The sequence below is a fragment of the Engraulis encrasicolus genome, chromosome 1 (genome assembly GCF_034702125.1).
Source record: "Engraulis encrasicolus isolate BLACKSEA-1 chromosome 1, IST_EnEncr_1.0, whole genome shotgun sequence".
Lineage (NCBI taxonomy): Eukaryota > Metazoa > Chordata > Actinopteri > Clupeiformes > Engraulidae > Engraulis > Engraulis encrasicolus.
The window spans coordinates 27,887,658-27,900,157 of NC_085857.1; the positions used below are offsets into that span (position 1 = coordinate 27,887,658).

The following is a 12,500-nucleotide window of genomic DNA, read 5'->3' on the forward strand; positions in this document are numbered from 1 at the left end:
GCCTGTTATCGGTGGGAATACTTTTGCTCTGCGCTCCAGCGCCAAGACTGACAAATCCCGGATTGTTCTGCCCTTCAGCTTCGCCTGGCCGGTGAGTAGAATGTTGGCTTGCTGCAGTTGGCTTGGCTCTTCCTCGTGCGTTTACGTCTGCAACAAAAAAAATGTGTCAGTGTGTGTGTGTGTGTGTGTGTGTGTGTGTGTGTGTGTGTGTGTGTGTGTCATATATTCCCATTCTTAAGATTTTAAAACAGAAGGCAAATAACTGTTAGCCAGTTTGTTTAAAAAGAAGTTCAATCTTAATGATGCACATCTTAATTTGATTAATGGTTAGTGATTGTCAATAGGCCTAGCTGGAAACCAAGGACTTCAAAACATTATTGATTACTGTTCGCATGAGGTGATAGGAGCTATCTAAAAAAAACCTACAGGACAGTTAGGCCTATAGGGTCTACAAAGTTGACATTTCATTGCGCACCGTGTAGCCTTTTTGTGTTCTCCCTTCCTTGTCCTTAACCTCCTGCGAGTTTTGACCAGCTTACATTTATGAAAACTTGTTTGGTTTATCCTCACTATCTGCTTTAAGCTTACATACAAGTCTACAGCTAGGCCTACTGAAGAAAATATATCCGAGAAAATGTTGGCAATAAAGCTGTTGACAGACATTGTCAGGGTGTTCATGGTAAAGTTGTTAAAGTGTTGTAAACAAATTCCCCGAAAGTGTGACGCTTTTGCATTGCGTACTGTACTTTTGGGTAGGCCTTGTGTGAGGTATTGTAGCACCATTATGTAAAATGTGGACGTAAAATGGACCTTTGGTACTGTGTCAACACTAACGACAGCGCGCAGTCCTGCCGTGGTGGTGGCGACAGACTGTTAAAACCCTTGCATGCAGCCACGCGCATTCCTATATGTTGACGTTTTGATCGCGAGCTAATCACTCATGTCCATTGCGTGCTCCCGATGTTACCGAACACACTGGTCTTGTCTACACGCTCTCCCGGTGGTTTTGGGACTGTGAACAGCAGAGACCAAACTCATCTCTGATTCAATTGACCTCCTTAAAGACCAGACGCTATCCAAGGGACTTTTTGAACACACACACACACACACACACACACACACACACACACACACACACACACACACACACACACACACACACACACACACACACACACACACACACACACACACCGGCTCGCTTTAATTGAGGTAATTAAGGCAACGCAAGAGGCATTAGCTTCTGCTTGTTTGCCCCCCCTGTGCATCTTTATTTGTAAACGACTCCAGTGCGCGTGGCGTGGGAGCAGAATCCAAATACCAACACTCTCAACTTCACATGGGGGCAAAAGTTCCAGCACACGGCGTTCTTGCATTGCATGACTCTAAACCCCGACCCGACCCCAAGGTTGTTTTTGCGGCTTTTCTTTTTACCCTCATCCGCGTAGGTACGCCTATGGCATGGGACTGAATGAGCCGATTGTTCGTCGCGCATTTTGTTTACTTTCGCAACTCCGAAAAGGATTAGTCGGTTCAGAATTGGTCACTCACGGCAGCCGCAGCCTGCCTCAGATATGCCCCTTGTTAAGAGGCGGTTGCCGGGGATTTTTGACTTCCAGGCACGCCGTTACGCACCGCTACCCCTCGTCCCCGTCGGCATCTCTCTCTCTCTCTCTCTCTCTCTCTCTCTCTCTCACTCACTCACTCACTCACTCACTCACACACACACACACACACACACACACACACACACACACACACACACACACACACACACACACACACACGCTCTACACCTTGCTCGGGGGATGGTTTTATGCCGAAGGGGATGGGGGCAACACCGCCATCACGCACACCCCTCTCTCCACGGGGCATCGTACTGTCTTTCATTCTGGACACAAAAAAACGATGAAGGAATTTAATAACGCTTTGACACCTCGCATGCTTTCCTTTTGGTGCTGGCTTTACCTAGCAATTTTGGTTTCGCGCCCCCTTCATAGCGTGCATAGTGCTAAGCCAACGGTCAGCAAAACGCACAATAGAATTTCACCCCACAGCTTTAAGAAGGAGGTCCCGAGTGAAAGTTAGTAGTTGGATTGGATCAGTCGACACCAACCAACGGAACTCACAATAGGCACACACTTTGGCCTGTCAGCTCACCTCACGCTGTTGTGTGTATGTGTGTGTTTTCTGGTCATTTATGGACGATTTGCTGACCAAATTTGCTGCCTCAGCCTGGGGGCTGCATTTTTGGAGGGAACAATAGTGAAGAGAGCAGAGGGAGAGAAAGAAGGAGGGAGGAGGAGGTCGGGAAAGAAGAGGAGGGGGAGAAGGGAGGAGGGGGGGGGGGCGCTTGCTGACTGGTCATAAAGCCTGTGGGGTGAAGGGAAGGGAAAAGGGATGTTTGAAAGGGTTGCTAGGCAACAGGCCTCCCACTGTGGGTGCACTGTGTGTGTGTGTGTGTGTGTGTGTGTGTGTGTGTGTGTGTGTGTGTGTGTGTGTGTGTGTGTGTGTGTGTGTGTGTGTGTGTGTGTGTGTGTGTGTGCGTGTGTGTGTGTAGGGGCGGCATGGATGATTCAGGAGGGGTGTCCCTCTTCTTTCTTCTCTCGTTTCCTCCGATTTCCCCCGTAACCTATTTCTCTTCTGTGGTAAAAATGTATAAACCACGAGCCTATAGAATGACCGTTAAAGGCTGTGCATATAAGCCTACAGTTGCCTGTGTTTGTATTTGTTGATAGAAGTGGTGAAATTAAAAGAAGAGGTCAATTTACAATGTATGTAAGTACAATACTATCACATGATATTACAAAGCTGTTAGTTATTCCATTGTACCTAATGAGATAGACTGTTACAAATTTGATCCAACCAGCACAATTAGCTAGTACACAGGGCTACTGGTTACTCAAATAAGGTACCTGTGTTGGAAGGAAACTGTGTTTCTTTTTTAAACTTTTACTTTTACTTTTGACATCTCTGATGTTTGTATGTGCTGGACACTGAGATCCTACGTTGACTTTATTGGGATATTTCATAAGGATTTTGCCTGAGCTACTCTAACGGAGACCAACTAGCAGAGTGCGGTGTGGAACGTTAGTAAAGCTCCCTCCCAAAGCCTCATACAGTATCAGTTGCGTTGGGCTAACAGACTGGTCCTTTAGTCCAGGAGTATTGTGCTGTGACTCCCATCCCCGAACCCATGCGTTGACTAGGAGGTGGTGAGTTCGCGGCCCCGAGGGGGACGGACTGCGCGGGAACACCTCGGTTACACTACCCTCCCATTTCTCTGCGGTTTTACACTTTCTCTGTATTTGTTATTGCTCTCTCTCTCGCTCCCCCCCTCTCTCTCTCTCTTTGATGTCTTTTTCTGTCACCTATATCTTCACATGGCGATTCAGTATCTTAAATTATATTGCAGAAATGAGCGTCTTCACTTTTGGCAGTGGGCAGCTTTGCGGTCACTTGTCATTCCCTCCTCTTTACAGTAACCCCATGTAAGAAAGAGGAACCAGGGCATTAGTCCATTGGCCTGGCTACTATCTACGGTCCTAAGGGATGGTAGAGGATTGTGGTGTGTGGGTGTGTGTCCCTGTCACACGCACAGAGAGAGAGAGAGAGACAGAGAGAGAGAGAGAGAGAGAGAGAGAGAGAGAGATGGAATATGTATGCTATGCTTTGGCAACACTGTGCTTAAACACAGTGAATTTAAATTTTAGAGAGAGAGAGAGAGAGAGAGAGAGAGAGAGAGAGAGAGAGAGAGAGAGAATGTATATTCTACAATATTCTAAAAGATGAATTTTGCGCATCTGTGTGTATATGCATGCATGCAGCTGTGTCTGTGCCTGTATCTGTGTCTGCGTTTGTGTGAATTGCTGTACATGTGCCCAGGAGCAGCATGTGTGGCTTGTGTGGTCACATCACTGTGATGTAGAGCAGTGTTTCTCAAACTTTTCCTGCCATTCCCCCCTTCAGAGGAAGGGTATCTGTCTGCCCCCCCCCCCCCCCTCAAGCAAAATGGTTACGAGTAAAGTTCATCAAAGCCTAATATATAGCCTACCTATGATGTTCTCTAAATATTAGTGAATAAATTAATGAATATATTGTGAATTTAAAGTGAATGTGTTGACTTAATGGCAAAGCAGAATGACTTCATGCGCCCCCCACCTCCAATACCCCCGCGCCCCCCTAGGGGGGCTCTCGCCCCACTTTGAGAAACACTGATGTAGAGAACCTGATGATGAACAGATCTCTTATATACCTCCATATTTAAATCATCTCTGGTTCTTGTCTCTTCATTCCGTCGACATTTGGCTTGCTTTGTGATGACATTGTAATTGCTCTATGAAAAAAGATACTCATGTGTCAAGCCACTATCTAGGTGTGTGTGTGTGTGTGTGTGTGTGTGTGTGTGTGTGTGTGTGTGTGTGTGTGTGTGTGCGCGCGCGCCAATGGGCTTGTCTCACACATTTAATCCCTTTAAACTTTTGTGCCACTGTCCCCATGTAGACCCCTGTCTCTATATGTCTCTCTCTCTCTCTCTCTCCCAAAACAACATATGCCCTATTTGCACGTTGACAGGGTTGAAACTGTGCCTGCCTGCATATGAGTGCCTGCATTTGTCTGCTATCTGTATGCATCTACTGTGTGTGTGTGTGTGTGTGTGTGTGTGTGTGTGTGTGTGTGTGTGTGTGTGTGTGTGTGTGTGTGTGTGTGTGTGTGTGTGTGTGTGTGTGTGTGTGTGAATGTGTGGAGTACACTGCCTGCGTGCTCGCAGACACTGACACACTGACAACTTATATTAAGGGTGAACAATGGTGCGGGCCGGCAGCCCCTGGGCTCGGGATTAGAGGGGTATGTGTGTGTGTGTGTGTGTGTGTGTGTGTGTGTGTGTGTGTGTGTGTGTGTGTGTGTGTGTGTGTGTGTGTGTGTGTGTGTGTGTGCACGCACGTGTATGTCAATGTATCTGTGTGTGTGTGTGTGTGTGTGTGTGTGTGTGTGTGTGTGTGTGTGTGTGTGTGTGTGTGTGTGTGCACGTGTATGTCAATGTATTCATGTTTGTGTGTGTGTGTCTGAGTGTGTGCGTGTTTGTGAATGTGTGTGTGTGTGTGTGTGTGTGTGTGTGTGTGTGTGTGTGTGTGTGTGTGTGTGTGTGTGTGTGTGTGTGTGTGTGTGTGTGTGTGTGTGCTCAAAATGGGCACTGGTGCGTATTGTGCTGAAGTTGCCATTCTTGCCAAGTCCACAAGCCCCTGTCATAGGGACACTGGGCTAGGCTCACGTAATGTACTGTGTGTGTGTGTGTGTGTGTGTGTGTGTGTGTGTGTGTGTGTGTGTGTGTGTGTGTGTGTGTGTGTGTGTGTGTGTGTGTGTGCGGTATTCTTTGCACGCAAGGGCTTGCCCGGTCAAACCGAGGGCCACCACAGTTCAGTAGAGTGGGGACATGGCATGAGTTCCCTTTCAACCAGCTCGGCCTTTTTTCCCCACCTTTCTTTTTTTCCTTTACTTTCCTTTTCTTTCTCCCATGTCTCTCTCTCTCTCTCTCTCTCTCTCTCTCTCTCTCTCTCTCTCTCTCGCTCTCTCTCTACCTTGCTTTTTATCTTGATCTCTCTTCTCTTCATTTTTTCTTTTTTTCAACCTCTCTGTCTCTGTTCCTCCATCCATATTACTATCATGTCCTTTGTCAGTATCGCTCTCTCTCTCTTAATCCCCTTATGTTTATCACTTTTTCTATCACTCAATGTCTATCTTTATCCCCCAAATTCCACTCTCATTTCTTAAGCTGCGAGGTTGCTGAAGAACTTTAGCCATGGATTCACTTTACTCGCTCTTTACGTGACATTGGCATGTTTGATTTAGCTAATCACATAACGGGTCTGGATTGTCAGCCTGGGACATTAGGAGATATGAACAATCCAATTGGTTTTTGGCGAACCGAAACATAGGTCATTACCATATTAGCTTGAATTTATGTTGAAATTCGCTCAGGTCGCTTCGCTCCCGGCGAATTTTCTTTGGTCGCATTATTCATTTACCCTCCATAGAGAAATAATGACTTCCGTCACTCAGGTAGCGTAGGTCACTCTTGGTGTACATATAGCTTTAGTCTCAAAAAATGTTTCATCCTTCCATACCACTATCAATTCTTTTTTGCTTTCTTCTCTGACTCATGCTGTTGGCTTTGTATATTACAGCCCTTCTTTTTTGCCAATCTTACTGCTGCTCTCCCCCCCCCCCCCCCTCTCTCTTCATCTCTCCGTACTTAGGACTATCACTTGTTTTTTTTTTTTACTTTCTTCTTTTTCTTTCATGATGTTGGTTTTGCGTGTTCCACTGTATTCTGTCTGTTTCTCCATGGCATTTTTTTTATACCACTTGCTCATTCAGTCATTCAGCTTATCGTTCTTTACACATTCAATCCATCTTTCTTCTCATCATCATCTCTGTTCTCATACCTTAATCCCTGTTTTTTTTTTGTCCGTTTTCCTTTTTATGTTGTTCTATCTACCCGTCATCCCATTCTTCTGAAATGGCTTGCAGACTGTCTCAGACATTCCCGGCCCTCTTATCTTGTACTATGTTAAGACCCAAAAAAGAAAGGCCATGAAGAAAAGGAGGGAGAGGTGAAGCCACAGAATGAGAGAGAGAGAGAGAGAGAGAGAGAGAGAGAGAGAGAGAGAGAGAGAGAGAGAGAGAGAGAGAGAGAGAGAGAGAGAGAGAGAGAGAGAAGGAGAGAGTGTGTGTATGTGTCTGTGACGGGGTAAAGAGAGAGAGACAGAGACAAGAAACAGATAGTATTCACTCTATTCGTAGCTCCTCTTACCAAAAGTCAACATATCAACTAAAACGCATGCTCTAAACAGACTCACAGAAGCAGATTTCTCAGTGGAGAATGGTGGAAAGGGTGGAACTTTGACAGCTATACTAGAGATTCTTTAAGTATAGAGATATGCCAACATCATTTCTATGGGCACCTAATGTGACCAGGTTCCGGTCTGCCTTAAGGGCCGTGTCATAATGCTCCTAGCATTGAATAGAACAGTCCTCAGGTCTGCCTAAAGGGGAATTTCCCCCCCCCCAATAATAGAACCCGGAAACAATGGGCCAATGGAACCTCTCTCTCTCTACTCTCTCTAGCTATACTAGTGACAAAGGAATTTTTGGAACTGATTGTACATAGGGTCCAACAATTTGCTGCTCCGCTCCTGATTTCATTACACACACATTACATTTGGCTGGCGCTTTATAACCAAAAGCGACTTACATCACTTATGACTTATATCACTATGGCTAATATCTATCTGGTGTCCAAAATAGGCAGACTTCAGTCTCTCCTTTGCATATAGCCTATGCTATGACCTTATTGTCCACACAATTGTAATGACCAAGTCTTAATCTGTTATTTATGGCTATCTGTAATAGCATAGCAACGCTGTTGTGATGTAGTTGAGTCTTTGCAACAAAGCTGGTGGGCCCATCTGCACAAACAGGCAAGTAATAAGAGAGAAAATGGTGTTTGATCAACGTTGAAGTATTAAACTTGGAAATGTGAAACCCCACCCCCCACCCAACAAAAAAAGATCGAAATGGACATGGATAAAAGTCCGAAGGAGAAGTAGACATTTTGAAAGGGAAAGTGTGTACATGTAGCTTTGGAGTCATAAACATTCCAAGGTTGCAAAAGAGAAAGTGACTAACATTGAAATATACCTCATGCACATCCTTTAATGACAGAAAATGTAGAAGAATGTAGAAGTAGACGTTCGGAAAGGGGACATTGAGCTCATTTGAGGAATTACAGTAGACCTTGTTAAAGGTTACAAGGTTGTGAATGAAAGTGAGAAGCATGGTAAAGTGCACTTCCTAAACAGATTGAAGATACACATCATAGATTAATAAATCAACAGAAGACATGCAGTAGACATTCCAAGCTTGCAAGAGAGGACTTGACTACCCTTGTAATGCGTCTGCTCATTTGAAAGGTGAAAGTGGCTGACTGTAGATATGCAGTAGACCAGTGGTTCCCAAACTGGGGGTCAGGACCCGTAGGGGTGTCGCAGGAGCAATACAAGGGGGTTGAAGAGAGAAGTAGCTTTGCTTAACCCATTGTGTCCTGGAGACATATACGCTGCATTCAGGTTCTTGAGATTTGAGCTGTTTTATTAAAAATGTGGGTAAGCTAGAACTGTATGAACACATTCTAAGGCAAGAATGACTGTAATTCATTTCATTTTTTTATGTTTTTCGGAGGCTGAGATATTAAGGATTTAATAGGCAGAAGACACCCTTTCCCAAAAAGGGCTTCGGACAAAATGGGTTTATAAACAGGAAATTCACAGGTTAACAGTTAACATAATTCTATAAATTGGTTAGTGACTCGGTTCACTTATGGCTAACAAATATAGGACTTCTAACTGTTCTTGTGAATTAAAATGGCGTTTGGAATTATTGGGGATAGGGGGTCGTGAAAATATTCTTAGGTTCGAAATAGGGTCAAAGCAGAAAAAAGTTCTCTCTTTCTCTTTCTTTCCTATCAAGCACATTGAATGACAGTTATGTATGATAATGTGCTATACAAATGTTATTGCTATCGCTATTGCCATACAGTTGAAGGTCAAAGGTTACGAGTGAGAGACGCGTGAAAGTGTTCACTTCCTGTGAAGGGGTTGGCATTCCTACAGTGACTTGGTCAGTCAACTATGCCTGATAAGACCGCAGTGATTTATGTACGTTCGTGTGTGTTTGTGTGCGCGCACACGTGTGTGTGTGTGTGTGTGTGTGTGTGTGTGTGTGTGTGCGTGCGTGCGTGTGTGTGTGTGTGTGTGTGTGTGTGTGTGTGTGTGTGTGTGTGTGTGTGTGTGTGTGTGTGTTTGCGTGTGTAAGTGAGTTGATGTATGGCTTCATGTTCTAAGAGTGGTCTCTTGTCTATGTAGGGGTTTGGTCCTGTCACACTTTTACTGCGTGTGTGTTTGTGTGTGTGTGTGTGTGTGTGTGTGTGTGTGTGTGTGTGTGTGTGTAGGCCTGTCACGATAACAATTTTTGCCAGACGATAACGATAACAAGAAATTATTGCGATAATCGATAATATTGTCTCTCTCGCCATTTTCAAACAATATAATGTGCAATAAAAAACACTGCTATGCAAGGTGCGGCCTCCTTCTTGAAACATTGAATTTAACATTTGGGCCAGCACCCTCAGAGGTTTAAATAATTAAGATTGACGCCTGCTCCAAGAAGAAATGTGTCAAACAATATAATGACGTAAAAATGCAATAAAAATGTGACTACACCCCTTCACATTTTTAAAGCATCACGGCGGGGGATATATATATGTGTTTTTAATTACATCCTCATGGAGCACAATAGGCTCTAAATAGGCTTTTTTGTATTTATTATTAGGGTAAGTTATAGTCTTTCTTTAATATTTTCTGTTATTTATCTTTCTCAAGCACACTGAATGGCTTATAGGCCTATCCATGGTGTGATGTAAAATAACCTACTGGTGGGGTATTGTTAATTCACAAATTATTACTTAGACAGCTTATTTCACCAAAATGCACGTTGTTACTAGCTAATTGTCAGTCAAAACCCAAATCAGCCCTGTTAAAGGCATTTCAACATCACAAAAAGCAAAAGAGCATGAACAGATGCACAAGTTCCAGGTGCAGGCAGCGCTCTCTCTCTCTCCCTCCCCGATACCTTCGACTGGAACAAGTTGCAATTATGCACACTTTAAAGTCCTTTATGAACGCCCATACATTGATTCTTATGACTTATGAGGTGCCATGCCTCTGTTTTCACCTGTAGCCCGCTCAACCGTTCACATTCTCCTGGTGTGACTGATTTAAATCCACAAATCTTATCTTCATTATTTGCTTGCGGACTGCCTACTCATATTGTTAGGTCTAAATAAACAAGAAATATAGCGAAAATCACAAAAAGAACAGACAACGAACGTCGGGGTAGGAGGCGCATTGAAATAACAGGGGAAACTCGGCGAAGTTTAAAATAACAAAATAACAAAATAGCAAGTTTGTCGCGACGGTACCACTATTTCATGTTTGCACAAACACATCTTCGTCGTGGATATTGGGTTGCTGCGCATGTTTCACAATGAACATTTGCCTCCGTGTTGGAGCTGTTCATTCCCCTCTCTGAGGAACGTTGCAGATGCGCTGACTGAGACTGGAAGAATATTGCGCTCCTAGTCTCTAGCGCTGATTCTTTGTCGAGGCTTATAAGCGACGCGCGGGAACACCAGCGTTCTTTTTCAAAGACGCAAGTAGCCAGATCAATGCACCTTTTTTCAACCAGAACTGCATTGAAACTTAAAATTACACCAACATTTAAGCGTCATTGCGCTGCGTTGGCCTATAACGCGCCATCAGTAGTCTTACGGCTACGGTAGAGAAAGGGAGAGAGGGAAAACAAAACATCACGCAAATAACTTATCGTTACTTATCGGGGCCAGAAAAGTGATCGTTCTTGTAAAAAGTTATCGTCCGATTTATTGACTTATCGGATATCGTGACAGGCTTATGTGTGTGTGTGTGTGTGTGTGTGTGTGTGTGTGTGTGTGTGATTGTGTGTGTATTTTAGAGGACCCTGGCTTGTTTCAGGACAGGCCCTCTCCCCTCTCTAAGCCCAGACAGTACAGCATGCTGACAATAGGTGAAAAGATGGAAATAAAGACCCAGTTAAGACGTCGTGGCCCCTATTATGAACTGGCTGTGACCTGAATGGCAAGGACCAAGCAAGCCGGGCATTTGGCCCAAGGCCTTCCTGTGTAGGTGGTGGGGGTCCTATTATGACCTTGGCAGGCAGTGTTGCCAGATTGGGCTGTTTCCCGCCCAATTGGGCTGCTTAGGATGGCCTTGTGCGGGTAAAAATGGCATTTAGCAGAACAACCTGCCCAATTTTTGCCATAGAAATCAATAGAATTGGGCAGGATTTTGTGCTTCTAGGCGGGTTTTGAGCATTTTTTTGGGCTGGAAATCATCAGACTCATCTGGCAACCCTGTTGGCAGATCATATGGGCGGGACCTTATCAGTGATTTACTCTTGGGCCCTGTCTGAGTGCAAATGTTCCACCATTCGAGACATGACACATTCGGTTGCCATATTCCTAGATGTTGCAGTGCATTAGAGGTTGTTTACCTTAGTTGACTGGTGTGTTCTTTCTGTGACATTCTGTGTGTTTTTTTGTGTTGAAGTTTAACTGTGGAGTTTTGAAAAAGGCCCACGGTTACTCATCTTCTGTTGTGAAATGAATGAGGAACCTACTTAGGGTGTCTGTTCTTCGAAGCAACACAGATTAGTTTCCTAAGTAGTAATGTTAAAGGTGTTTTTCGTGAATGTTTTCTGTGGTTGATCAGCTCCTAACAGGTCTTGGCACTGAAGAAGGCTTAGGCCGAAACGTTTGTCTGTCATTCTAACCCACTAAAATAAAATAAAGGAATCACAACCGACTTTTGTACAAAATGTAAGTGTTGCTGCAACCATTGTATTTCCAAGATAATTTCAACACGAAAAAAATGTGAACAGGACACAAGTTCACTCTGCACTCCTCCTACACAATGTACCAGAACTGAACTTTGGAATGTGAGCATGTGATTCTGTAGTTTGAATGAGATCCGTAAAGGTTTCCTCTTCCAACCTGTCAGGAGAATCAAAGAAAGAAGGAAACATGTTTAAGTGTTGCTTGAATAGTGTTGACAGGACGGAGAGCTGTACAAATTTGACATACTGTATCTAGCTGAGTCATCTCAATCTCTCACTTCTCCCCAGCTTTTCTTCTTTCATCATCTGCCATCTCTCTTTTCTTCGTTGTGGTCTTTCCTGAAATGTGCGCTACATCTGTCCTCTCTTTCCTCCTGGACTCTTTTCATTGGCTTTCTTCATGGAGTCCTTTCATGCAACTTATTTATAGTCTCTTGCCCGTCCGTTTGTTTTTTGTAGTTTTTTGGGGGGTCTTTTTTAGGTCTCTGCATCTACTATATTTGGGTTGTCGTTATTACATTACATTACCTGACATGACACTTAGCTGACGCTTTTATCCAAAGCGGCTTACGGTTATTTACAGGGTATTGGTTACGGTCCCCGGAGCAGTATGGTTTTAGGTGCTTTGCTCAAGGGCACCTCAGTCATGTAGTGCTGTAGAGAGTGGAGAGAATCGATAATTGATTCATTGACGATTACTCCTTGAAACATCCTTGCCCCCCTTTTCTCATACTACACTTTAACTTCTCTCTCTCATTTTGTTGTCATACAGTATTTACAATCCTGTGTTTGTCTACACTGCATGTTGTTTAAGCAATATGACACGAGTGGGAGTGAGGTTGTTCTGGGACACCCTCACGGGTGTGATTCACCGCAGACACGAAGCCGCAGGCTGAGTGCCGTAGGTAATTACACCCGTGAGGGTGTCCCAGAACAACCTCACGACCACAAGTGTTATATTGCTTTTATACAATAGTTCCTTTGCTAACACAATTAGTTCATTGAAAGAA

The 12,500-nt window shown here is 44.2% G+C and overlaps 1 protein-coding gene across 2 annotated transcripts in view; it reads left to right on the forward strand.

The window, feature by feature from the left end:
• jag1a (jagged canonical Notch ligand 1a) overlaps positions 1 to 12,500 on the forward strand; it is a 117,770-nt gene that overhangs the window by 1,253 nt on the left and 104,017 nt on the right. For both annotated transcript variants that reach the window (XM_063199594.1, XM_063199603.1), the window contains exon 2: positions 1 to 91. This exon is cut by the window's left edge and continues 215 nt beyond it. In XM_063199594.1, the coding sequence (XP_063055664.1) occupies positions 1 to 91 (91 nt within the window). The remainder of the gene's footprint in view (positions 92 to 12,500) is intronic.